The sequence below is a fragment of the Dipodomys ordii genome, unplaced genomic scaffold (assembly GCF_000151885.1).
Source record: "Dipodomys ordii isolate 6190 unplaced genomic scaffold, Dord_2.0 Scaffold96, whole genome shotgun sequence".
In the NCBI taxonomy this organism is placed as follows: domain Eukaryota; kingdom Metazoa; phylum Chordata; class Mammalia; order Rodentia; family Heteromyidae; genus Dipodomys; species Dipodomys ordii.
The window spans coordinates 4,791,497-4,819,075 of NW_012267312.1; the positions used below are offsets into that span (position 1 = coordinate 4,791,497).

Consider the following 27,579-nt stretch of genomic DNA (forward strand, 5'->3'; position numbering starts at 1 on the left):
GAGAAAGAAGCGGCGGAGCTGCGACAGCCCAGGAGGGGGCGGGTTCGGGGAGGGCGCGGCCTCTGGGAGGGGAGGGGGGCTCCCGACGCGCATCGCTCGCGCTCGTCCGGGCCAGTCAGGAGCCTGGCGGCAGAGCGCTGCCCCACTTGGCCATCCGCTCCGTGCTTCTTCCTCGCGCCCGCCTCCTCTTGTCACCTCCCCGTCTCACTCTTCTCGCGCCATCCCCGCTGCCTACATCGCCATCGGAGCGCCACAGACAGTCAGAGGTGGGACTCCGGGCTGCAGGACGCACCCTTAAGCGATCCCTATCTGGACCTTGTGGGGGTGGGTGGGTGGGGGGACACGGGCAACAGCATGGACACCAAGCGCTGCTTCGCCAACCGCTTCGATGACTACCAGGGCAGCCTGCTGGCGGGTCAGTGCGAGGAAGCGGTGGCGCCCTTGGTCACCGCCACCATAGAGCGCATCCTCCAGGAGCTGCCCCCACTTGGGGGCGGCGCTGAGGCCCGGGGGGCGACAGCTGCAGCGAGCAGCTGTCAGGGTGGGCTGTACAGCGGTGTAGCTGGGGTGGCCTACATGCTGTACCACGTCTCTCAGAGCCCACTCTTCGCCTCAGCCCGCGAGCGCTACTTGCGCTCAGCCAAGCGCCTCATAGACGCGTGCGCCCGCGCTGAGGAATGGGGCGAACCGGACGCCGATACTCGGGCTGCTTTTCTGCTCGGGGGTGCGGGCGTGTATGCCGTAGCCACGCTCGTGTACCACGCCCTGGGCCGGTCTGACTATGTGCAGCCCCTGGGCAAGTTCCGGGCTCTGTGTACCATCTGCGCGCCAGTCTCCTTCCTGGAGTGCGGCTCGGACGAGCTCTTCGTGGGCCGGGCGGGTTACCTGTGTGCAGCGCTGGTGCTCAAGCAGAAACTCGCCCAGGAGGTAAGAGATAACCCCGGCCGCCAGAGGGCGCTCGCCGCATACCCTGCCCTGCCCTGCCCCGCCACTGGCCCCGGGTGGTCATTGTGTGCTTCCCAGACTCCCACAGGATGGCCTCTGGTTGGTTCTCCCTCATCTCTTTGTTACTCTTTGTCTAGCATTGTCATTTCTTCCTTCTCTTGAGCTTTATCCTCTGCTTTGGTCTGGCTCTTCTTTCCCTCTCTTTTGTTCGGTCCCTCATTTGTTGAGATTCTGTATTTTTGCCCATTTCTGTTTTATAATGAATGTAGCATTCTCCTGTAGATGCTTCTTTGACAGCTAGCTTTTGGGGCGATGACAGCTGGCCTGTCAAGAGAAATTTGAAAAAGCAGGAGGAAGTGGGGGAAACAAACCAAAAAAAGAAAGAAGGAATTTCCTTTCCTTTGACCCTGCTGTCAAAATTTGTGGCACCTGCAACATTAGAGTACTGGAAAAGTAATAGAACTTGTAGGGGTGAATGTAGAGGTAAGTTGTTCCTGGCTCTCTGGAGTCTCTAACCAAGAATAACTACCCAGATGTAGGTCAGATGTGCTTATAATTCTGTTTATCTCATAAATTCTCTCAAATTTTGCATTTGAATGCACACACGTAGTTAGAAATGTGCCCATGGGATCAAATGTATATCTTTCCTTTCTAACTGTGTGTTTAATGGCCCTCAAGGCCACACCATCCTTAATGGCAGCTTTTCTAAATGAATAGTTCGGTGGCTTCGTGAAAGGAATTGAATTTCACAAATCCACGCACACATACAAATGCAGGGTTTTATTCTGGATTCACTTTGAATATCAAGGGTGGATATTAGAAGACACTGTGCCACTTCCTGTGGAGAGGGAGGGGGGACTGTAAAGGATCATAGTAACTAGCACCGAGAGAAAAGCACTTTCATTCATAATCCACTGGAGCCACATATTGTTCTAGGGAGGAAATGACACATTTAGCTTGATTCTATTTGGGTGAGAAAAGCTCTTGAAGAAAAATTAAAGGGATACAGTACATTTTAAAACTGTAATTAACTTAGATAACCTCAACCAAAGTAGACTTGGTATTTTATTTTAGTTTGTAGCAGATGAGGTTGATTCAAGTGAGAATATAAAAGATTACTAAAGAATGTATACAGTGCCCTGTTGGGCAGCAAAGGTCTGTGTGACAAAGTTGTCTTGAAATAGTTCACTCAGCTTCTGAGTCACTGTTGTCTGCTAGCAGTTTCCCAAGGGCCCTTCCAGTTGTATAAAAACCTTTTAGAAGGCCACAGATCCATTTGCATATCATTTGCATTGCATTTGCGTCTGCTTCCTAGACCTTGCAGTCTGGTGGTAGGCAATTTTCAAATTCTTTTTTTTTTCCATTTTGTTTTCTTTAACCTTGCTTCTTTCCCCTTTTCAGGCCTTGGGGGCTTTTCTCTAGAATGAAATGGCAGAGTTGGGAGACCCACCAAAGCATGCACATGGAAACAGAGCCCAAGGACGCTGCACAAAACCTGGTGGTTCAGTGCCAGTTTACAGCACTTATCCACAAAGACATTTATTAAGAGCTTTCTTCTGCCTTCCTGCCAAACCAGATCTGTCTTTTTGTACTAATCAAGTTGAGGTGCTTTGGCCCCTGCTCCCAGGAGATGGAAGAAGCTCTCAAGATTGGAAACAAAACGAAACAGCTCATAATCTTTTAGATCAGCTATTCCCAGTGCTAGTCTCAGCTTTACCGATTCAAGAAATTCAGACTTGAAAGGTGTACATCAGTCCAGGCTAAGCATTGCCATCCCCGCCTCAAAGTCCTTGCTAGCATACAGCTTTTCCCCCAGCACCAGATCCTTAAGCCTTGATTAAAAAGGATTTCTCCCATGTGTCATTTCTCTGAATAATCTGTCATAGAGCCCAGGTTTCTGTCCTTCCAATGTCATTTGTATTCACCTTCCCCTGGCAGTTCCCTTAGCTATCACCCTAGTTAATATCTTCTCCACAATTCTTCACACATCTTTTCCACCAGATTCATAATAGAAGGGGTGAATCACTTTCAGCTGGGTTATCCCACTAAGCCATTCTATTCACCGTTAAGAAATCTTCTTTAAAACACTTTTTATTATGTCATTTCCCTGCTCAGCATCCTGCACTAGCTCCCTATGACTTTATCTCTAATGATTTCCCATCTCATAGCTGAAGTTATGCTTCTTAAAATGGCTGGCGAGGCCCCACATGATCTAGCCTCCTTCATTCCTACTTCATTTCTCACCCACTCTTCAACCACATTGGCCTTCTTGCTGTTTTAGGCATTTTCCTGTCTCAAGGTGTTTGTACTCTCTGTTCTCTCTCCCTGGAACACTTCCCCTTGGTATTTTTATAGCTAGCTCCATGACCTTGTACAGGTCTTTACCTCTTCGGTGAAGTCTCTCCTGTCTGCCCTATTTAAAATTGTAATCCCAATCCTTGTCTTTTCCTTTCTCACTTGTTTTGTTTCACTCCGTTTATTTCTCCCTTCACTATTAGATGTAAATTCTATAAGCATAGAGATTTTTTGTTTCATTGTTAACACAGTATCTGGCTCATATTTAGGTGCCTAACTTTTCTTGTTTCAAATACTGTCTATGGCATGGCTTAATGTATATTTTATCTTTAATGGTGTCCCACTGATCAATATTTTCCTTTATGATGGTGCTTCTGGTGTTATATTTATTCTTTCTTGTGGCTGTGTAAAACTCTATTGTGTATAGGTACCACAATTTTTGGATCCACTCATCTATTGTAGGGTATCTGGACTCTTTCCATAATGGTGTCATATTTAAAGAAATTATTTACTACTGCCGGGGCCTCAGTCATTAGTTTTTGAATGAATCGAATGAATTATAGTTTGTTTCATTTTTTTTAAACAAATGTTTCCTCAGATCAAGTTGAACCATTATATCAGTACTTCTGAAACTAATGTGGGTAGGAATCACAGCGTCTTCTTAATTAATATACAGATTTTGATTCAGTCTTGAGATAAGGTCTGAGCTTCTGTGTTGCTAACAAGTACCTACATGATGCTGATGTCCTTGATCTTTGGACCGTGATTTCAATAGCAAGACAATATGATGCTGCATGGGTTTTGGTACAATATCAGCCCTATCTATTGAGACATGCTGCCAGGTTTAATTCTATAAAGGCCTATTACTATGTTCTAGCATGCTAAGAGGAATTTATCTCAAGACATAGAATTATTTGACTAAATTATTTCAGTCTTTAAAATATGTCGTGCAATTGATTATGTTTCTCATTTTGTGTTGGGTACAAGGATAATCACCAGAATTATGGGCCACACAATCTTGCAGGCAGTGCCTTATCACATGTGTTTACATAAATCAGCATTTACCCCTATTTACCTTAGATTTTCTATATTTTTTTCCTTCAATTTGATTTTTTTGTTTCTACTTATGTTTATAAGTTTCAGACACATTCAAAGGGTGTGTGTGTGTGTGTGTGTGTGTGTGTGTGTGTGTGTGTGTGTAGGGAGACAGAGATAGACATATAGAGAGAATCACCCATCTTTATAATACATTTACATTTTAATTCAGCCTTCTTGGAAATAAAGGAAATAGCTTTGAGAGTTGGTCAGGCAGATATCTTTGAGCAGTAGGACCTCCAAAGCCCCCACATAATCATGCCATAAAAATTTGTACTAGATATGTTCTACATTCCACTGATGGGTGGAAATGTGGCAAGAAATAGTGGAGGGACTAAGGGGAGGCCTAGTACATTGGTTAAAACAACTGTCTCTGAGTGATCTTAGACCTTTAGGCCTCAGTTTTCTCACCTGTAAATTGAGTAATAAGAATTCTGAAAGCTTTAGGATTCTGGGGCTTTAACAATGATTCTTCATTGGATTATCATACATTTTATTCATTCATTCAGTGAATATTGGGTTTCTCTGTCATACCATGTACTTCACTAGATCCTGGGATTCAGTAGAAAGTAAAATTTAAAAAATATAATTTGGTGTAATACGTGATCTGAAGAAAGTAAACAGGAACTATCTGGGGAAAGGTGAAAGAAGGCTGAACTGCTACTTGAGATGGGTTGGCAGGAAGGTTTTTTTCTGTGGAAGAGATGTCAAGTCTCATCACTATAGCATGAGAATGCAGTGGTTGCTCCGAAAGCTGCCATTCCAAGAAAGAGGGGACGAGGTAGGAAACAGCTTAGAAATTGCAAAGAAATGGAAGAAGGCCAGAATAACTGGAGCATGAGTGGGGATATATATCCCACACATGCCGTGGAAAGTTCAAAGCTGTGAACAGGCTAAAATAAGATCTTATATGGCCAGGTCAGTAAATGTCAGGAATTTGTTTCATGTTTTAACACAGGGATATATGGATCTTATTTACCTTTAAAGAACATCACCCTAGTTTTCTGTACAGAAAATGGGTCAACAGTATTAAGAATTATGAGATGCTGGGGATGTAGTTCAGTGGTAGAACACGTCCTTAGCATGTGGAAGCCCTGGGTTTGATCCCCAACACCTATCTGCCTGTCTTCTAGTCTGTCTGTCTGTCTAATCACAAGGAGGACTTGTTTTGTAACTCTAATCACCCTCTTTTTTCTTTGACACGGACTCCTTTTCCAGTCTGATGAAACCTTCAGGGCTTCTTAGAAAAACATTTTTATGTGTGTAAAATAAAACCCAAAGGATTATAGAGGAAGACAATTATATTACAATTAAACCACTAAAATATTAAAATATGTGATTCAGTAGCATACGCACGTTTTTATTAACACATTAAAATAAGATGTTGCAATGAGCCTATGATTATAGTACTTCCGAAACTGTGATGACAGACAATGATATTTTGAGATCTCTCCAACAACTACAGTGTGATATGAATGTACTTGCGATTTGTGTAGGGAAGTAATACTGGTGGTTGTGGACTACATTTGAAATAAAGAGAAATGCTCTGTTGTTTAAGTAAGGTAAGAAACATGGATGTGGTTCATTTTGAAAGTTTCTGTGATGACTAGCTAAAGGGCCTAGCATAGTGCTTGTCATGTAGTAACTAATAAATCAATCACAGCCCTTTCTGCTCCACTGACAGAAAACCCTAGGTAATTATGAATATCAGATAAAAATGATACTCAATACAAGATACCTATGTTCCTGCTGTGATTTAAAAACTGTGAAGCTGTTAATTGGATCCTCAATGTATTTCTTAAGGCAAATGATGAGCAACTGTAGAAGAAGAGAAACTTTTAGCTGAAAATAACAGAATATCCAAAAAGAAGTGATTGGAATCATACATGGTGGCATATGCCTGTAGTTCCAGCATTGGGTTAAGAAAAACACTTGAACCCAGGAATTTGAGACTAAACTGGGCAGCATAATGAGTCCTTGTCTCAAAAAAGAAAACTGTGATTGAGACCATGGGAATGTTTATTACCTCACTTAACAAGGAATCTAGAGCTAGACCATATATACCATGATTGGTTCAGTGACCCGGAAGAGTTAACAGACCCAAACACTTTCTAGTTGCTTTCTTTGCCATTGTTGTGGTTTAGTTGTATCCACCTTCAGTATTCAACAAGGCTGCTGCCATTGCAAACATCATATTACTTTACAAGTGATGTAGAAAGGGGGAGGGTTCGAAGCATTTGTCTGCCTTTTTAATCATGTAGAACGTTTTATCCTAGAAGAATTTCCCTCTGACTCATTGCCCAGTACTTGATCCCTGGCCAGTTCTAGTTTCAGGGAAAGCTAAGTGTCTTTGATTTCTAACCTCTAAAATTGGACACAAGTTTCTGATCAGAAAGAAGAGAGAAGGAAATAGTTGTCGAGAGGAACTGTCTGTCTTTTGTCTTCTTTGATAAGATCTGTCTGTGACCTCCCATTGCAATGGGGTGGGGGTGGAGATATATAGCTAGGAAAATTCCATAGTGAAAGTGAAGATAAGCCACCAGTGAAAACCTCAACACCAGGAGAAACACTGTCTCCTTATGCATATTTCATGATTTTTTAAATATATATATATATATAATGCAATGTGTGTTTAAACGTAGTGCAGAACTTTGTGATGGTGGTGGTATTAGTGGTGGTGGTGGTGGTGGTAGTGTGTGTGTGTGTGTGTGTGTGTGTGTGTGTGTGTGCATGCACGCTTCGTAAAATGACCTCTTGTATCTATTCACTTGTTTCCCTTTGGTGTTTTTCTTCCCTTAGGTCATCTTCATATCCAATGGCAACTACAAGGTGTTTTTGTGTCAGCTAGCTGTCAAACAGAAGCAATTAACTATTAACTAAAATTAAAGAAAGCAAATATTGGGAATATATTATGATAGGAAATATTTGCACTTTGTCTGCTATCCTTAAAAATTACTGCTGCCTTCATGCCAGGCTACTCAGGAAGGAGGCTGAGATCTGAGGATCATGCTTTGAAGAGAGCCCGGGCAGGAAAGTCCATGAGACTCTTATCTCCAGTAAACTATCAAAAAATCCGCAAGTGGAGCCATGGCTCAAGTGGTAGAGTGCTAGCCTGGAGCAAAAAGACCCTTAAGGATACTGTCCAGGCTCCAAGTTTCAGTCTTGGGATTGCCCCCCCCCCTAAATCCCAAAATGTTATTACTGCCCTCAGATTCAGAAAATCTCAGAGGATACAAGTTAGCCTCATTTGAACTAATAATTGTTAAGTTTATTCTTTAAAAAAATATCTTCTGGGTGTGGGTGGCTCATACCAGTAACTGAACTTTGATCTGAGGGTCACAGTTTAAACTCAGCCCTAGCAGAAAAGTCTAAGACTATTATTTCCAATTAACTACCAAAAACAAGAAGTGAAGTGGAGCTGTGGCTTAAGTGGTAGAGCACCAGCCTTGAGTGAAAAAACTAAGGGACAGTGCCCAGGTACTAAATTCAAAAACTACAGTACTGACACCAAAAAAAAGAAAAAAAATGCAAAGAAATTAAAGGACCAAAATAAGCCTTCTAAAAACTACTTACATTTTTATCCACTTACACAAGTCATCATATTATACATATACACTACAGATTGCTTTCTTAAGTGTATCTTGAGCATCTTTGTACATTCTGCATAGATGTCTCTTTATATTGATTCCATTTAATGGATATAACATTATTTAACTCTTATTGATGGACATTTAGAATGCTTCAGCTTTTTTCCTTTTCTGCTATCATAAATAATGCTATAAAGAACACACATATATGATATATGTGTATGCAGCATATAGATATGTATGCATATTTATGTTTTACAAGTTTATATATAGGGTACATTATTAAAGACAAAACTGCTGAATCAGAGTTTACGTATTTTTTTCCTTTGGTAGGGATGATCAAATTATTTTGCAAAAATGCTATATCAATTTCCATTTTCTCTGTTAGCATTTGAGCATTATCTGTGCTCTTTCCAGCACTAGATTTCATTGGACTTCAATATATGTCTAACAGATAAGTAGAAAATGAGGATGGATGTCTTTAGGATAAAGAATGAGTTTCCTTATTGGTCATTTTCATTCTACCAAACAAAATGCTTGTGCAGGATTTTGCTCCGTAGTTTGATTTGAGATGTCCCCATTTTCAAAGCACGTATATGTTGTATACTGTGTACAAAAACCCTGATGACTAGCTTGAAATAGCAACACCATTGCAGAAGTTTGATTTTTGTTGGCCAGGTACAATTTGTAATTGCCTGATTATACATTTACCAGAAAGTGAAACACAGTTACAGGCTTCAGCATAGATCCTTTGTCACGCACAACTCAGAATGTTGTGAATGCTGAAAGAATGTAATAGGAATTAACAATGACAGATCATTTACTTCTATAATTATAATAAGCATTTTGTGGTATTATATCACTTTTTAGGCACATAAGTGTAACTTCATTTATTTTACATTTTTATTTTTACTCGATAGGAATAATTATATGCCAGGTGTTGGTAGCTCACACATATAATCCTATCTAGTTATGAGGCTGAGATCTGAGGACTAAGGTTCCAAACCAACTGGAGTAGAATGGTCTATGAGACTCTTCTCCCCAATTAACTAGCAAAATGCCAAAAGAGGAGGTATGGCTCAAGTGGTAGAGTGACAGCCTAGAGCAAAAAAAAAATGAGATTGTGAGATCCTAAATTCAAGCACCAACACAAAAAAAGAAGAAATTATATATACCTATGGGCTACAGTGTGATATTTCAATACATTTCTACACTCTGGAATAAGTAAATTAGGTCAATTAACATATCCATCATTTTATATAGTTCTTTTTTGGTGGTACTGTAGTTTGAACTCATGGCCCCACAGTTGCTAGGCAGGTGAGCCACAGTTCCAACCTTGTTTTTCACTGATTATTTTTGAGATAAGGTCTTGCTTCCTAACTGGGTATTCACCTGGACTACTATGTGATTATTTTTGGCTTCCTGCCATTGTTAGGATGACAGGCACATATCATTGTGTCCAGATTCCCTCCATAGAACAAACAACAACAGCAACAGCACCAGCACCAGCAACAGCAACAAGATGATAGGCATGCTCCACTGCATCCAGCTATGAGTTGAGAAGTAATTTCAACAAGTTTTCTGCCCAACTGGCCTCACTCTTCTTTTCTTCCATTCTCAGTATTCCAAGTAGGTGAATTACAGAGGTGACCTGCCTGCACTTGACTCACATACTTACTTTTAATGATGAGAATATTAATAATTAACTGTAATCACCTTGTTGTGGAGCAGATTATCAGGATTTATTTCCCTTCCTTCCACCTCAGTCCTGCCCCTCTGGTAGCTACAGTTCTCCTGTCTACTTCTGTAAGAAGTAGCATTCTTCTGTAAGAACAAGATTCTATATGTCTATCAGTAAATACTATTAACAACCTTATGACATGAGCATCAATGCTATCTTTTTTGTGTGAAAATACTGTACAGAAGGGTTACAATTACATGGGCAAGATAATGAGTACATTTCTTACCAAGCATTGTTGCCTCCTCCTTTGTTTCCCCTTCCTATCCCTTCCGATCTCCCTCTCCCCGACCCCCCACCCCCACCCTCCCCAAGTTGTAAAGTTCATTTTTCAACATAACAACTTGTACTTCTCATTGTTGCAATGAGTCTACCTGTATCCCTATTTAAATGATTTGTTTTTTCCCTTCTCCTCCACAAATTATACCAACATCAAATACAGTGAAAGCAGGGGTTATACTGTGGGGGAAGGACATCCAAAACAACAAAGAAATCATCTTATAAATACATTAGAAACAATCCCATGAAATTAAAAAAAAATATTTGAATACTTATCTTGGGATTCATTTCGCCTAACATTAACTTATCTGACCTTTTCTGCTTGTCTCAGACATATACTAGTTATTGCAAATAAGGAAAACCATGGTGCCTATGTTTGTTTGGGCCTGGCTTACTTCACTTAATATAAATCAATGCTTTCTTCACAATATTTATGAGGAAATTGAAGCACAAAGAGGGTGAGGAACTTGTTCCAGATCACACACTTGGTTAGTGGTAGAAATAGAATTTTGCCCTTCACATTAAATTTATGTTTTCAGTTGGTGTTCCTCAAGGTTTAATATCCAAACTCTGAGACTTGCTCAGAATCGAGTTTGGGCTCAGTGGTCCTAGGGGGAGAACTAAGATTCTACTTCCCTAATGAGCTTCTAGGTAAGGTTGCTGCTGATGATCCATTGAGAAGACTTAGTACTAAAGCTCTAGCTCCCTGTTTTTCCCACCTTTAGTTTTGCCAGTTGTGGGGCTTGAACTCAGGGCCTGGCCACTGTCCCTGAAGTTTTGTGCTCAAGACTAGCACTCTACTATTTGAGCCACAGCTCTACTTCCAGCTTTTTGGTGGTTAATTGGAGATAAGAGTTTTACAGACTTTCCTGCCTGAGCTGGCTTTTAGCTGTGATCCTCAGATGTTAGCCTCCTGAGTAGTTAGGCATCAGCCACTGATGCCAGGCTTATTTTTCCTTTTTATAGATTTCCTATTAACAGTTTAATGGAACTCAAACATCATGATTTTTATCATTTGTCCCTTTTATGAGAATGACTTTTTTCACAGGTTCTAGAATATTAGCTTTTTGGTTTGCAGTTCATGAAGCAGGAAAGATTCACTGCTTGGTACATATCCTGGCAGGTTTGGGAATTTTGTTTTCATGTTGAATAAGAGTGAATTAATTTCTTTTTCTTAATAAATATGATTTTGTATTATGTAAGCCAGTTTTTACATTTTATTTAAAAGCACAAATAAACCACTTTCCACTAGTTTAAAAATTATTTCACAAAACAATGAAAGAAAATTTATTATAACATTCTCAGATCAGGTAGAAAACATGAGCTAGATCCCACTCTCACTTTCGAAATATTCTAGTAATGCCATAAAATCATTCTTCTGCATCAACTCTAAATTAATTTTAATTGAAAATGATCAAACATTTTCCTTTTTATTTTTAAATATTTTCTTATGGGATGATTTTAACGGACATACTCAAGTCTATTTAGTTTTAGATATAATATATGTATATATTTTTATCTCTTAATGTACATTTCATAAAAACTCAAATGTTCTTGGTGTTGTCATTTTTTTGAAGAGGATGTGATTCAAAATTTCCTTACTACTGTATAAGTTGTTGAAATAAACATAGTAAAACTTGTTGAAATGTACTGAATTTTAATTATTTTGCCAATACCATAAGCTCCCACTGTGCTATAAGAGGTTATTCATGGAATTTTATTGTGTTTATTAACCTCTAAGTGTAAAAATGACAGATTGAACTAATTTCTCATTAACATATTCCTATTAATTTCTTATTAACTTTTTGGCTACTTTCACTTTTACTGGTTAAATTAATGAATGACATTTATCAAGTGACTGGCTGCTATACAATACATAGTAGTTTTCTTCCAAGAGGCAGGGATATCCTTTCAAGTCCCCACAAGAGTATGGACAGTCTCTTAGTAATTTGGCTCAACAGTCTCTGATGTGTCCCAAGTGTTTCTCTTCATTCGACTTGACCTCTAACCTATAGTTGTCTTTAGTTAAGAACAGTGCCTTAGCAATTTAGTTTGCACCAAGAAAAATAAAACATGTTATTCTTGTGAATATCTATGTATATCTTCCTCCCACTCATCTCTTCCAAATATTTTCTTTATGGATTTAGTTACTAGGGAAACCTACAAGTTAGCCAATCCCTTATACTTGAGATGCTAGCTACATAGACAATTTTCCACAACACACTTGATCTTTCTTTCTCTTTTTTTCAAGCAAAACAAAGGAGTGTTTTATATAAGATTAGACTTTTTATGAATAGCTTTTCCATTCAACAACTCAGACAAAATGAATGACTTGACACACTGAACTGTGAGTACTGCTATCTGGGCCATAAAGAAGCTGCATCCCAGATGAAAGATAAAAGTCTTACATATTTCACTGGTGAGAACATCATCTAAATGAAAGATGGCAAAAGAAATATTGGCCATCACATTAATGGGCAGGTAGATGTTAACTGTGTCCATTTGCTGGCTCTGTTGCTTTGCATGGGATGGATTTCTCATGCTCAGTGGTGTGTTGAAACCCAGTGTCCATGGCAACTAAAGCATTGCCCATCTCAAGCAAACACTATGGGGAACAGCTGAACTGTTATCCACAGTGATTTTAGGAAGGAGTCACATTGCTAACAGACTTTGTAGCTATTCAGGACCCAAGAGATCCAATGCCAGACCAAAAATGACGTATTGTCCTCATGTGCATTTCAACAACACACAATTTTGTTTTTAAATTGTTTTGTTTCCTTGTGAGACAAAGAGAATTACACATGTTTCGAAGATACCAATTGAAATAGACGTGTATCTGTTAAGACACTAAAACAGAGTAGTTAAGAACACAAAGTCCAGATTTAAGTAACCTTGGGATTGAATCCTGGCATCAGATTGCAGTCACTGATTGAGCTTAAACAAGTTCCATAGCATCTCCGAGGCTTAATTTCTTCCTCTTCAAAGTGCAATCCAGGCAGCTACACCTACCTTTTAGGCGTGCTAGGAAGAGCCGTTGAGAATGAGATTATGTTTAGCAGAGGATTCTCTAGGTCCAGAGTAAGGATTCTGTATGTATGTCAGCTGTTAACATTATCACTATTTGAATATTATTATTGATGTGTAGTGAAACTCTATCTTGACCAAATAAATAGTACAAATATTTTTTTCAGATCCTCAGTCTGTATGATAGTCCCCAGGGTGTTTTTCACAGCTGTATCCAGATGGCAGAGCTTTGAGATTTTCACACAGAGGCCAGAAAGGGCTGTAGGAAAATATCCTCTGCTCTGCCACAAAGGAGATTAAGTTGAGCTGCTCAGACAGATTATGTGTTAAAGTAAATTGAGTGTCTGGGCTTCACCCTAGAAAGAGGATCCAGTGTGAGTGACTCTCTGCCCTTCCTCCACAGAAAGGAGTCCTTTTGGTTTTTATTTTGTTTTGTTCTGTTTTTTAAATTTAGACTCTTTGCAAACTTAATATAGAAATTCCCTTTCCTGTGTCTGTGATTTGTACTCCTCAGCAACCATCCAATTGGCTTAAAGCTACTGTAAATTGTTATATTGATGATATTGGAATATATATGTATTTTTTGCTATTTCTTCCTCCTATGTTTCAAGTGATGGATTCAGAGACCTTGTTTCTATTCTTTTCTTCACTCCTGAAGATTATTTGCATGCATGACATTAACTCAGAATTTCAGATGAAAATCAGTAATTGTGACTCTGTTAGAGTGACAAATGAGCTCTCCTCAGCAGGTGTTCCAGATCATGTATACTTGGTAGTATGTTTCAGAAAAGGATGAATACAGTTGATGACTTTTTTGTTTTGTCCATCGTGAGGCTTGAACTCTGGGCCTGGGTGCTGTTGCTGAACTCTGCAGCTCAAGGCTAGTTAGTGTTCTACCACTTGAGCCATAGCGTCAATTCCAGTTTTCTGGTGGTTAATTGGAAATAAGAGTCATGGACTTCCTCCCTGGCTGGCTTTGAATTGCAGTCCTCAGATCTCAGCCTCCTGAGAGCTAGGATTACAGACATGAGCCACCGGCACCCAGAAATTTATGACTGTTTTCAAATGTTTCTTCAGCTTCAGGGCACAGAAATTATTTTTTCTTGCATGAATGCACTTTCTTATTTATATTTGAAAACTATGTGGTAGAAGTTCACTGCCAATTTTACAAACTTAAATCTGCACTTCACTCTTTAGCTTACAGATACTATTTTGTTCATTTCTAACAGTGCTTTTAACATTAGCAACTATATGAGGATAATAATCTATACTTATGACTATTCTTATCCCTAATCAGTGAGTATGTGTATTCATTAGTTGTATTTATCATATTGAATGCCACATACACTGAGTCCGGGACTTGGTTTTAATTTCCATATTGATCTGTTATATTTTTCTCTCAAGTCAGTGATTTTCACACTTGAGTATGCATCAGAATCCCTGGAGGGGCTTGTTAAACACACATGGCTGGATTAACTCCCAAATTTTCTGACTCAGTGTGTCTGGGGGTGAGCCTGAGAATTTTCACATTTGTATCCCCAAAGTGTCTACTGTTATGGAGAATACATTTTGGGAACTACTTTCTCAGACTATTCTCTGAAATCTAAGAAGTACAGTTTATGGGGAAGGCGCTGTGGAGTATAATCTTACTATCATCATCATCATCATCATCATCATCATTATCGTCACAAAACATGGTAAAGCAGAGGACTAACTGTATAGTAAACAATGTGGTAACAATATTATTTCCATTACAGATGAGAAAATTGTAACTTAGTGATTTGGTACCTTCCCCATCACCACACATCTGGTAAAACAGATGAACTTACATTTGCCTGACTATGAAACTTCGGAACTGCTATAAAATTAAGTCAGGTACCCCAACCTATGATTTTATTTTTACTAAATTACTCACTTCCAAGAAAACTGAGCTTGTACCTTAAGACATATGAAGAAAAGGTTAGCTGAACTAAAATAATCAAAGTATTTAAAACATTTTACTTAAAATCAAATAACAATGGTAATACAAAAATACTTTATATTTACCACAAACTTCGAGAAATCTGTGATACTATGAAGATTTAGGAATTGATCCCTCTGGTAGGAGTATGAGTGTGAGTCAGGTCTGAAAGCAGAACTAGTTGCAAGTTTGACAGAATAGTTAGACTCCTAAATTCTTTCCCAAATCCAAGTAACCAGATGAAGATCTTAGGCTAGGCTTCCTGAAAGCTGACTGTGAGAATGTGGACTCATATGGTAGTTTTTTGTTAATCAGTAGAAGAGTGATATTAGAAGAAGGAAACAGTGAAGAGTAGGAAGTCAAGCAGTTTTAGGCTAATTTTTAGCCTTTATTTCAGTCTGGAGGGGAAGAAACTATGGAGTATAACAATTATACCTTAAATTCGAAATACACTGTTATACTAGTAATTAGCTCTAGGTGTGGAGGGGCAGGGTATGTAAACTTCTAGGCACTGTGAGTTCTTCTGACTAGTAAAGTAACTGTCTTTTATTTGGGGGAGGGGAGCGGTCGGTCGTGGGGCTTGAACTCTGGGTCTGGGTGCTGTCCCTCAGCTCTTCAGCTCAAGGCTAGTGCTCTATCACTTGAACCACAGCACCACTTCTGGCTTTTTCTGCTTATGTGGTGCTGAGGAATAGAACCCAGGGCCTCACGCATACATGGCAAGCACTCTACCACTGAGCCACCTTCCCAGCCCCTGTAAAGTAACTGTTTTAACACTTAAGTAGTGCTATTGAAGAAGGCTGCAGGAGAAGCAACATTTGGAGAGGGATTCGGATCCAACAAGAAACACTTCAAAAGAGTTGGCAGGAGCACTTCCCATTTGTTCTTCACTTGGACACTGAAAATCTTTGAAGAAGCCTAGAGGCTCACATTTTCCCCTCCCCTCCTTCCTTTCTTTTTTCCCTTACTCTTCTCCTTTCTTCCTTCCTCCTTTCCTCCCTCCCTACACCATTTCCTCCCTTCATGAATCAGAGAAATTACATGTGAGGCTTAAAGACAGATATAGAGAGCTTCCCAGTGTTGTTGTAAGTGACTCATACCTCTAATCCTAGCTACTGAGGAGATTGAAAACGGAGGGATGGAAGATTAAGGACATTCTGAGCAAAAAAGTTCATCCCTTGACAACACATGACTGGCACGAGGACATGAATCTGTTAGGGTAGTTTCATAGAAAAATGAGAGATCAAGAGGATCACAATTCAAGACCCGCACCTAGCAGAAAAGTCTACAAGACTCTATCTTCATGGGTGGAAGCTGAATGCATTGGTGCAGACTTGTGATCCCAGCAATGATGCAAAGCCCAAAATAGGTGAATTGAGGTCCAGGTGCATGCCTGGGGAGGAAGTGAGGCCCTCTCTTAAAAATAACCAGAACATGTTGGTATGAATATAAACTAGTAAAACCACTCTGGCAGGTGGTTTGGAGGTTCCTCACAAAACTAAGCTTAGAACTTCCCAAGGATCCAGCCATGCCACTCTTGGTCATCTACCCAGAATGTTACAAGTCAGGATACCATAAAGACACTTGCATAGCCATGTTCATTGCTATTCCCAATAAAAAATATGGAAACAGCTCAGATGCCCTAAAGTAGATAAGTGGATCCAAAAAGTGTGGTACATATACACAATGGAATTTTTATCAACCATTAAAAAGAATAATGTCATTGCAGGGAAATAGATGGACCTAGAACCAATCATATTAAGTGAGGCAGGCCAAGCTCAAAGAGACAAACAGTGCATATTTCCTCTCTTAAATGGAAGGTAGATCTAAAATATAAATGGACATGGTAACCTATATATGACTTCAAGCATTCCCACACAAACAAGCAGACTAAAGGAAGATACCAGTAGAGGAGGAATTCAAAGGTATAATTCTCTTGAACATGTAAAACAGCATTTATTGAAACAAATTCCAGGAACTGGAAACATGGGTTACTTATATTATTGGTGGTGGTAGTGTGGTTGTTGTTTGTGTGTGTGTTTTCTTTTTTCTTTTCTGCTTCTTGGAGGAGGGGGTAAAGAGGGAGCACAGAAAGGGAGGGAAGAAGGATAAACAAATGAAATCATGGATCCCCCAAAAACAAATCTTCAAAGAAACAATTGCCCAATAAATAAGTGAGCTAAAGACTTAAAGAGAAACTTCTCTGAAGAGGAAAGAAGGATGGCCAATAGACACATGAAGAAATGCTCAACCTCTCTAGATATAAAAGAAATGCAAATCAAAAACCTCACCCCAGTTAGAATGGCTATAGTCAAGAACTCTAATAACAATAGATGCTGGAGGAGATATGGCCAGAAGGGAACCTGACTGCATTGTTGGTGGGAGTGAAAACTTGTTCAATCACTTTGGAAAGCAGTATGGAGGTTCTTCAAAAGACTCCACATAGAGCTCCCCTATGACCCAGCAATCCCACTTTTGGGCATTTACCCAAATGATTACTAACAAGACCATACTAAAGCTACCAGCACAACTATGTTTATTGCAGCATTATTTACCATAGCTAAGATATGGAACCAACCCAGATGCCGCTCAGTAGATGAATGGATCAAGAAAATGTGGTATATATACACAATGGAATTGTACGCTTCTATCAGAAAGAATGACATTGCCCCATTTGTTAGGAAATGAAAAGACTTGGAACAAATTATATGAAGTGAAGTAAACCAGGCCCAAAGAAACATAGGTCCCATGGTTTCCCTTATTTGCAATAACTAGTATATGTCTGAGACATGCAGAAAAGGTCAGATATGTTGATGTGAGGGGAATGAATCCCAAGATAAGTATTCAAGTGTTTTTTTCTTTCATGCAATTGTTTCTAACATATTTATAAGATGATTTCTATGTTGCTTTGTATGTCCCTCCCCCACGGTATAACCCCTGCTTTCACTGTATTTGATGTTGATATAATTTGTGGAGGGGAACGGCAAAAACAAATCGTTTAACTAGGGATACAGGTGGACCCATTGCAACAATGAGATGTACAAGTCGTTAGGTCGAAAAACGAACTTCACAACTTTGGTGTGGGGGGGATAGGGTAGGGGGAGGTGGGGGAAGTATGGGAAGGGGAAACAAAAAGGAGGCAACAATGCTTGATAAGAAATGTACTCATTATCTTGCCCATGTAATTGTAACTCCTCTGTATGGTATTCTCACAATAAAAAAATGAAAATGAAAAAATAAAAATAAAAAACCAAATGAAATCATGGTATTCAATATGTACTATGTGGAAAATTAAGTGTGCAACTTGTGGGCAGTGAACAGAGGAAGAAAGTGAAGAAAGGGATGGCATTCTCCAAAAGAGAAGTGTACCTATTACCTGAATTATGAAATGGTAACCCTTCTGTATAACACCTTAATAATAACAATACAATTATATTAGAAATAAATAAAAATGGTACAAAAATATAAATCTGGAACCTCAATACTACCAAATAAACAAAGCAAAGCAAAAAGATCGACATCAAGTAGCTCATCAAAAATAGCAACATGACATGCAAGTTTACCTGCAGAATTGTGAGCCCTCCACCTCATAAAACACAGACACACTTGGCCATTTTTTCAACTTAACTCTCACAAAGGAGTAGATTAGAAAGTTTGTTATTCAGATGGAGTCAAGAAAATAGAGCAACAGATACTGATGTTTGCAGTGGTGCTCTATCCCAAAATAATAGCAGGTACACTGCCTTGTCATCTTGTAGCAAATCCCACTAATTTGCTAGTTTTCCCACATTCAGAGTTCCAACGGAAGTTTTTATAATGCACCTCTAAAATAGGCACTGTCACTCAAAAGAGAACATTTGATGCAAAAAGTAGGGATTCTAACCAAACAAACAAACAGAGAAACTGAACTTTTAAGGAGCAGATAATGTTGGGAGCATGGCATAGTTTAGACTAAAATATCCCCCATGGTCCATGTGCTAAAGGTTTACTCTCCAGCTGGTGACACTGGAAGATGATAGAACATTTAAGAGATGGGGCCTAGTGGGAAAGTTCAGGTTATTGGGAGCATGCCTTCAAAAAAGGTTGTAGGAGGAAGTCTCATTTTCTTTCCTTTGATTCTGACATCTAAGGTATCTGGGCTGTTTCCATAACTTGGCTATTGTGAATAGTGAAGTGATGAACATGGCTATGCAAGTGTCTGTCTTTATGGTAATCTGACTTGTAACATTCTGGGTAGATGCCCAGGAGTAGCATGGCTGAGTCATAGGGAAATTCTGTGGTTAGCCTTTTGAGGTATTTCCAAACCACCTGCCAATATGTACTGGTTATTTTTATCAGAGGGTCTCACTTCCTGGTACCCACTCCTACCCATGATGCACTGAGTCACAACAGGCCAAAAAACATTGGGCCAACTGATCATAGATCGAAACCTCTGAATCTGTGCATCAAAATTTTCCTCTTTTTTAGACCAATCATCTGGAGTATTTTGTTACAATAATAGGAACTGATTTTTACAAAGCATAAGAAACCCTGCTAAATGTCTAATTTGATATTGTCAGAGAAGCAAATTATGATCACATGTATATAACAGCAGAATATTATTGAAAGGAATCTCCTGAGAAAAGAAAAGGATTCTCAGAAATTAATAATCTGATTTTTAGAAAAATAATAGGGGAACCTAGTTTGAAGCCAGACAGGACAAAAAAAATTATGAGACCTATTTCAACCAATGACTGGTTAAAATAAATTCATTCCAGTGATGTGGGGAAGGACAGGAGGGTTTAAGCTCAGGCAAACTGAGGTGTAGAATGAGACCCTATCTCCAAAATACCCATCACATAAAGAGCTGAGGTGGGTTCAAGTGGTAGTATGCCTGCTTAGCAAATAGAAGTCCCTAAGTTCAACTTCCACTCCTCTCACCCAATAGAAAAACAAAATCAAAATTGGTTCTATGTAAGGTTTACACTCTGCTTTTCATAGCAACTTAACAAGGTAAAATGCATTGAGGCATCCCATAAATTCTTAGATAAAACTGTTTCTTAAATAGAATTTATAACAGAAAAAATTATCAGTCATGTATGAGAGTAGAAAAAATACCTTTGGTTTGGAAGCTAGCCACTGAGTGAAAGTGTCAGGTACAGAGTTCAAGTCCCTGTCTCGGACCCAAGGGGGAAAAAGGAAAAACAGCTTAGATATGGAAAGTGTCTAAAAAGTATTCACACATGTTTTGCTCATCTAAAAGAGAAAAAGAATCAAGAAATAGGGAAGGAATATAGATGACATCACAGGAAATTTTCAGAGTGATGGTAAAGGACAGTTTAGGAAAGCAGCTGGATATTAATGCCAAAGGGTAAGGAAAGTAGGAGAAAGGATAACAATAGAACTTATTGCTCACTCAGGATACTTTTGATATATAACAACCAGTTGCAAATCTAAGACTAAAGATATAAGCCAAGGTTTACCATAACTAGTCAAGTCTGAGCCTAGTCTACAACCCAAGTGTTCATCTGAAGTTGTGATCTGTTGCTTTGGGCTGGTGGTTGAAAATAGTGTTAAATATATAATCCCATCTCTTAAATATAGCAATAAATGTTAACTAAATAACAAACAATTATATTTTTCTGTGAATTGAGAGCCACCCTCAGGGGACTGTGCAGAGCTTCTAAAGCAGGCCTGGGGATTCATGACAGAGTTAGATGTTTACTTTTACCACATATTTGAAAACTCATATAGAGAATAGAGGAGAGGTATCTGGTTGGCATTGAATACAGATCAGAAAATTCTTCCATAAAATATAGAAGCAGTAGTATAACTAAAGGGACAGTGTGGGTGATCAATTGTGTGGACTGAAGACAAATGGTGAGATCAATCATCAAACAGAAAGGTTTCCATACCACAATTGTTCCGTGATTTTCTTTCACTATTTTTCTCACAAACATTTTTTTCTGGGTTGCTTTCTCAATCCCTTCTTTCTGGAATCCCTACTACTGTTGCTCACTACACATATCACATTTTTTTCAGGCTACATGTTTCCTACAGAGAATTTCCTATGGCATACCTGGGAAAATTCCTTGCTCTTGATCACCGCAGCCTTTTTACTGCTACTGAGCTGAATAATGGATGCCCTCCTGGCAAACAGGAGATTCTTCAGTACATATTTACTGAAGGAAGGCATGGAGGCAGATGAAATGTTTTTAATTTCATGAAACCAAATAACTCCCTTTACTTGAGGCTCAAGTATAGAATGTAAGAAGGGACAGCCCATATTTTAAAGCCAAATCCTTACAAGTTCCTAAATGTGTGTGGGTTTTATTTTCACTTTTATGAATCTGCTAGCAGAGCCACTCAGGATTAAGTATTTGATGAACAGGATACTTGGTTAGTCATGAATATTGTCATATTTCCACTCAGGATAAATCAGCCTTTTGACAGCCAATAGATGGTAAAATTCTACCACTTTTACAGTATAAAATGGGAAATGTGCCTAGCTTGTGACAGGTCAAAATGATCCATTTATGCCTTTCTAAGATGACATGTTGAACTATGATTATTAACATTAAAGATAACCTTTAAGGAACTACAATTTTGAACTTTAAAATACCTGACAACTAAAAGTTTTTTTTATTTTGCTTTTAAAAGTTATCTCCATTATTTTATATTCATATGGGCGAAAAAACCTTTTGTATGTTTTTGGCCCTTTATCTTGTTCTGTTTGGAGCTTGCATTCACTCTTCATAAACTGAAATATGAGACCTAAGCATTTTATCAGCTACTAGAATTAACTTTTGTTTGTTTTAATTGTTTATTTTAAGTACTCATGGTTTTTCTGCAAAGAAGAAAGGATACCCTAATATTAAAGTGCAATCTCCAGGTGTTCATTTATGAATCACATGTGCACAGAAGTGTGAAAGCTGTTTTGCCATTAATTTTATTTTTATTACAACCAAAAATGAATATATCACCATCTCCTTTCCTTGTGAATAAACAGACCCCTAAAGATTATTAAATCAAAAGCTGGAAGGAAAAAATGGGCCTTCAGATTGGTTTTCCACCAAGGGCCTGGGTGCTGTGCCTGAGCTTTTCTGCTCAAAGCTAGTACTCTACCACTTGAACCACAACTCTTCTTCCAACCTTTTGGGAGTTCACTGGGGATAAGAGTGTCATGGACTTTCCTGCCCAGGCTGGCTTCCAATCCCAGTCCTCAGATCTCAGCCTCCTGTGTAGCTAGGATTACAGTCTTGACCCATCAATGCCTGGCTTATAGCTTGAACTTTGAGTGGAGCAAGGTGCCACTCTTGTTTGCCACAAGTGTTTCTGATTTATGCTGTTGGATATTGACCAACAGGTAACCCCTCACCAGTATTTCACCATAGAAAAGTCCCTGATCTTCCCTTGGAGCCGGTGTCTTTGTAGAGATTCTAACTAAAAGTGCTGTATCAATGGCTTTTTACATTTAGCTTTCAAGCTTGAGAGACTTTATATTTCCCCATGTTCTTGTCTTTGCAAAATAAATGTGTATCAACAAACAATATTGTTGTGATTTCTGTTACTCCTAGTGTTTTTTTTCTAAAGACTTCAACCCAAGATGATACTTAGTAAATCCTTGCTATTAAGTTCTCTTCTTTGGCACTTAAGATATGGTGTTGTTTTTGATGTGTTTACAATGCCCTCTGAATATTTATTGCTAGGCATTTTTTACTTTGGATCTCTCCAGTTTATTACAGTGTTTCCAGTCAAAAGACACTATTTGCTGTATGTTGTACTCATTGTATTTTGTAGTTCTGTATCTTTAATCAGTTCAGAAAAAAAAGCATTAAACGAATGTCCTTTCAAATACTACCTCTCCTCTATTTTTTACAGTTTTGACCACAAAATTAACTTGTTTTAAGCATATAATTCAATATGTTTCAATATGTTCATAGAGTTGAACTACCATTACTCCAGTCAGCTTATAGCTTGGGCTCTTCAACTTGCACTTTTGATGTCCTATATAAGACTTTATCTACACCAAGTTCACAATCTTCCCTATTTTCTTTTTATATTGGTGCTTTTCTACTTTGGCTACACATAGAATCACCTAAGGAGCTTTAAATTTTTCTGAAGCGTCAGCTATAAGACCAATTAAATCAGAATTTTCTAGGCTAGATTATAGGCATCAATAGTTTTTAAATTCAGCAGGTGATTTTCTTTGGCAAATAAAATTCTGAGTATTTTGCTTGATATCCTTCTGTGGTTCTAAATGGATGTGTGTGTGTGTGTGTGTGTGTGTGTGTGTGTGTGTGTGTGTGTGTGAACTTTATAGAACTTTATGTTGCTTATTCTTTAACATTTTTCATTTATTTGCATCTCAGTGTGACATTCTAGGTAACTTCTTCAGATTTGTCTTCCAGGTCTCTCTTGAGCAGTATTTATTCTGTTTAACATATCATTGTGACTTATTTTTATTAATTGCAGCTTTGTGTAAGTTCTATATAACCATTTTGTCATGGTTTCCTGTTACTTGCCAAGTTTTGTTCTTTTACCTTATTTCTTAAAGTATTTAGTGCTTTAAAAGAAATCTCATATCTAGTTATTTCAATACTGGAATTCCTTCTTAATCTAATTTTCTTGTTTGTTGTGTTTTGTCACTTATATTGGTTTCTTTCCTTGAGTCTTTCACTGCACACACACGTTTGATTGAGTTCTTGTTTTGTTGCTTCTGGGAGCCAGACAGGTTGCTGGTTTTGGATCATTCTAACAATCTTTTCTCAGATTGATGCAAGGGATATCAACATTTGTTCTCCAGGTTGCCTGGCTTTGCTTATCACATATACATTTTAGCTTAAAGTCTTTTGTTTGCTTCCTTTTCTTTTTCAACACTGGAGATTGAACAACTCAGGGCTTCATGCTTGATAGGAAGTCATACTACCACTCAAAACACATATCCAGTCTCTTTTTGTGTTGATTATTTTCAAGGTAAGGTCCTGTTTTATGTCAAGGTGAGACTTGGTAATGATCTGATCCTCCTGGTCAAGTTTTGTTATTGGGGATGATAGGCCAGTGCCATTGTGTCCAGCCATTGTTTCCCCTATAACTGAGATGACAGTCACCACTGTGCTCAGCTATTGGTTGAGGAGGAGTCTTTTGAACTTCCTTCTGTGTGGCTGGCCTTGAACTACAAACTCCCAATCTCTACTTCTCAAGTAGCTAGGATTATAGAGTTGAACCATTGTACCTGGCTTTTTTCCCTTCTCTTTTGCATGGTACATTAAGGGGTCTACTTTCTTATAGCTTAGCTACTTATTCTTATATAAGTTTTTTAAAGATTTGCAGTATTCAATCAATTATGCTTTCTGTCATTTGTACTATTAAGAAAGAGAAAAAAGCATCTCAGTTAAACAGATGCAATATTTCCATATCATTTAGGATTTTATACTCATTAAAAGAGTCCTTAGGGTTTTTTAGGCATTGATTTTTATCACATGTATTTTAGCATACCTAATGGAAAAGTATAAGCTCAATAAATTGCTAAATTATTTACAAAACATTCTCATGAAATACTCTTACCTAGGAGTCATGTAGGGTCATGATTTTCCACAAAGTATCATCCTTGGTGGCATCAAAAAGACTGATGATGGATCATTTTTTATAAAATAAAATTATTTCACTCTGGCAATGTTTCCTTACATGGTTGGCACTTATATAGGGGGTTTTGATGCACACACGGGCTGTTGATGCTAAGTCCTCCTGAATGGTAAGAATTTTAAGATGCATTCCAATTTCAGAGATGTTAAGATGTGAAAAAGAAGCATATTTTAGAATCAATAAAATTGTGTACTTAGTTTTTTTGGTTTTTGATTTTTGTTTTTTTGAAAAGGGCCTTTCTGAATATCTTGAACACTGCTATTCAGAGTGTAACTTTAAGGCTTGTACCATTCTGTAAAATATTACTGATCTGTTAGGATATAAGTACAAAAACTGAAAGCATGCAGTTCAGAACGTTTTGAGTAATTTGAGTAATCTTTTTATCAATTGAATCTAACAATACAAAATTAGACCTGGTATTGTATATGTATCATTCATTTCATTTTTTCTGGCAATGTATCAGTATATTCTTTGATAAAAGTAGCAATTCATGATAGATTAGAAACAAAACCATTAAAATAAGACTAAGCTACCCTCAGTGATCATTTGAGTTGTATTGATCCTAGTCATTCTTTTTATTTATTTTTTTATTTTATTTGTGAACATACTGTACAGAGGGGTTACAATTACATGGGCAGGATAATGCATACATTTCTTACCAAGCATTGCAGCCTCCTCCTTTTGTTTACCCTTCACATCCCTTCCCAGCCTAAAAGCTGGCATTCATCAGAATCACAAGAAGGGCTTAGTAAAACACTGGTTACTGTGCCTTATATAAGTGTGGCTTGGGGTGGGAGAATTTGCATATCTCCCAAGTTCCCAGGAGATATTGATGCTGCTGGTCCAGAGACTGCCCTAAGAACCTCTGCTCAAGGCCATCATACTTCTGTCTGCAGACATTTTATAGACAAGAATTTTCAGCTTGATTTGGGAAACAGAGAAATCCTCATGCTCTCTTTGAAGGTTCTGTATACAGGGACTACTGTTAGTTTCAGGGAAGTTAGAATAACTTCTCTCAGCCTCTGTTTAGTCTTTCCTTGGAGTGTTGTTGAGAGCATCACTGACTTTCAGAGCCAGAACTAGCAGTGTAGGCTGCCGAGTATATGTGATTGTATTTAATTGTATTTAGCACAACAACCACTCTCTTCTTTGAAGAGTAAACTATGTGCTTTTCTTCTCAAATGAATTGGTACTATCATCTGGTATAAATATACTCTCACTTCTGAGAATGTTGTGGACAAGCTGCAGATGGCATTCTTGACTTTCTTACAGTTCAAGTAGCAGGAACACTTCAGGTAATCCTGTCTTATAGTTTAAACCAGACAGTATACCAGATTTTTGAAGTAATCTGCTGCCTCCTAGAGATGACAGTAGGCACTTTATGAAAAACCTGCATTGTATTTCCATGGCATGCTTCCCAGCAATGTCTGTTATCATGTCATCTTGGAGAATTTATATTAACCTTGACACTTTGATAAAATGACATTTAGGGGAAAATTCATCTTTGGACTTACAAATATATTAATTATTGGTACTAAAGGCAGAGTAACTTTTCTTCTTCCCCTTATGACAAATATTGCAAATTTTTGCAGTGTCTGCACTCCTCTGGATATTAAACAATGTCACTTATAGGTCAGAGTAATAACATCTCCACATTCCAGGTGTTATAACTTGATAGAGACATTCTTAATCATTCCAAACCAATGCTTCTACAACTCTACTACATTTTACATGGCCCCAAAAAAGTATTAGAGGTCTGAAGTGGGGTGTAAGATTCTGTGCCTGTTTTAAGATCCTATTGTTGCCAGTGTTCCTGCTCCAAGGACCACATGTCGAGTGGCAAGATACCTTTCATACGGTACCTCCACTTGTGAGCAAGCAAGTGCATCATCCATAATAGGCTTTGTTTTAATATGTATGTTCTCATACAATAAACACATTCACATTTGGCTTACTGAGTAGCATTCATGTTGTAAACCATTCTTTTATGCCTATATCCTGTGACATTTTTTTTAACCTTGGTCATTAAAGTCATTAAATTTTGGATGTAGGAGGTAGAGCTCAGGGGTAGAGCATGTGTTCAATATGTGCAAAGCCTTGTGTTCAATCCATAATGCCAGAGAACAGAAATGGTAAAATTTAGTCTTATCAGAAAATGTTAAGCTGGGTACTAGTGGCTCCTGCTTGTCATTCTGTCTAGTCAGGAGGCTGAGATCTGAGGATCACTGTACAAGGCCAGCTTAGATAGAACAGTCCCTGAGATTCTTATCTCCAATTAACTACCAAAAAGCCAGAGGTGGAGGTATGGATTTCCTTGAGTGGAAACAGCTAAGCAAAAGCATAAAACCCTGAGTTCAAGCCCCAGTACCGGCACAAAAAAAGTTGTTGAGGTGAGTTTTTCATGAATGTCCTATTGAAGGTAATCCCATAGTTTACTATTTTATAAAAAAAAAAAAAGCTTTCCATACCGTAAGGAATGACAGAATGTTCAGCCCTGGGACATGCTACTTAATTATGTCCTCAGAAGGCTACAGCTTCTTCATGTACTCTTCAACTTGATGGCGATGCATGACCAATGGTGCATGAGATGATTATCATTTCAATAACATGGTCATGTGTTTGCTTTGGTCTTGACTGTAACAGAAGTAAGAGATAATAATGAGATTGTGGGGGCCATCACCCACTGTGATACCCTGACACACTTCTATTACCAAGGCATATGTATTACAGTAAAGCAACAAAGATTATTTTAGACAATGAAATGCCAGATCTGAGGATGAATACTGGATTATTTCCCTGGATGAATGTATAAGCAATGATAGAAAACTTGACTTAACAGTGACTCAAAATGGAGTGATTTTTTTAACATCTAGACAAGTGTAGAAGTAGATAACTGCTGGCACTTGCTCAATGAATTGATGACATTAGTTCTATTTTCCATACTTCTTTGCCGCTCATGCTTCATGGTTGCAGGATGTGTATAGATGTCCCAAGTATCACATCTCTATTCAAGGCAAGAAGAAGCAGGAAAG

General features: G+C 38.4%; 1 protein-coding gene across 1 annotated transcript in view; it reads left to right on the plus strand.

Annotated features, from left to right (window-relative positions):
* Positions 1–251: 251 nt before the first annotated feature.
* Lancl3 (LanC lantibiotic synthetase component C-like 3 (bacterial)) overlaps positions 252–27,579 on the plus strand; it is a 96,184-nt gene continuing 68,856 nt past the window's right edge. Inside the window, exon 1 of the mRNA XM_013026751.1 lies at positions 252–927. Within this exon, the coding sequence (XP_012882205.1) occupies positions 355–927 (573 nt within the window). The 5' untranslated portion in view covers positions 252–354. The remainder of the gene's footprint in view (positions 928–27,579) is intronic.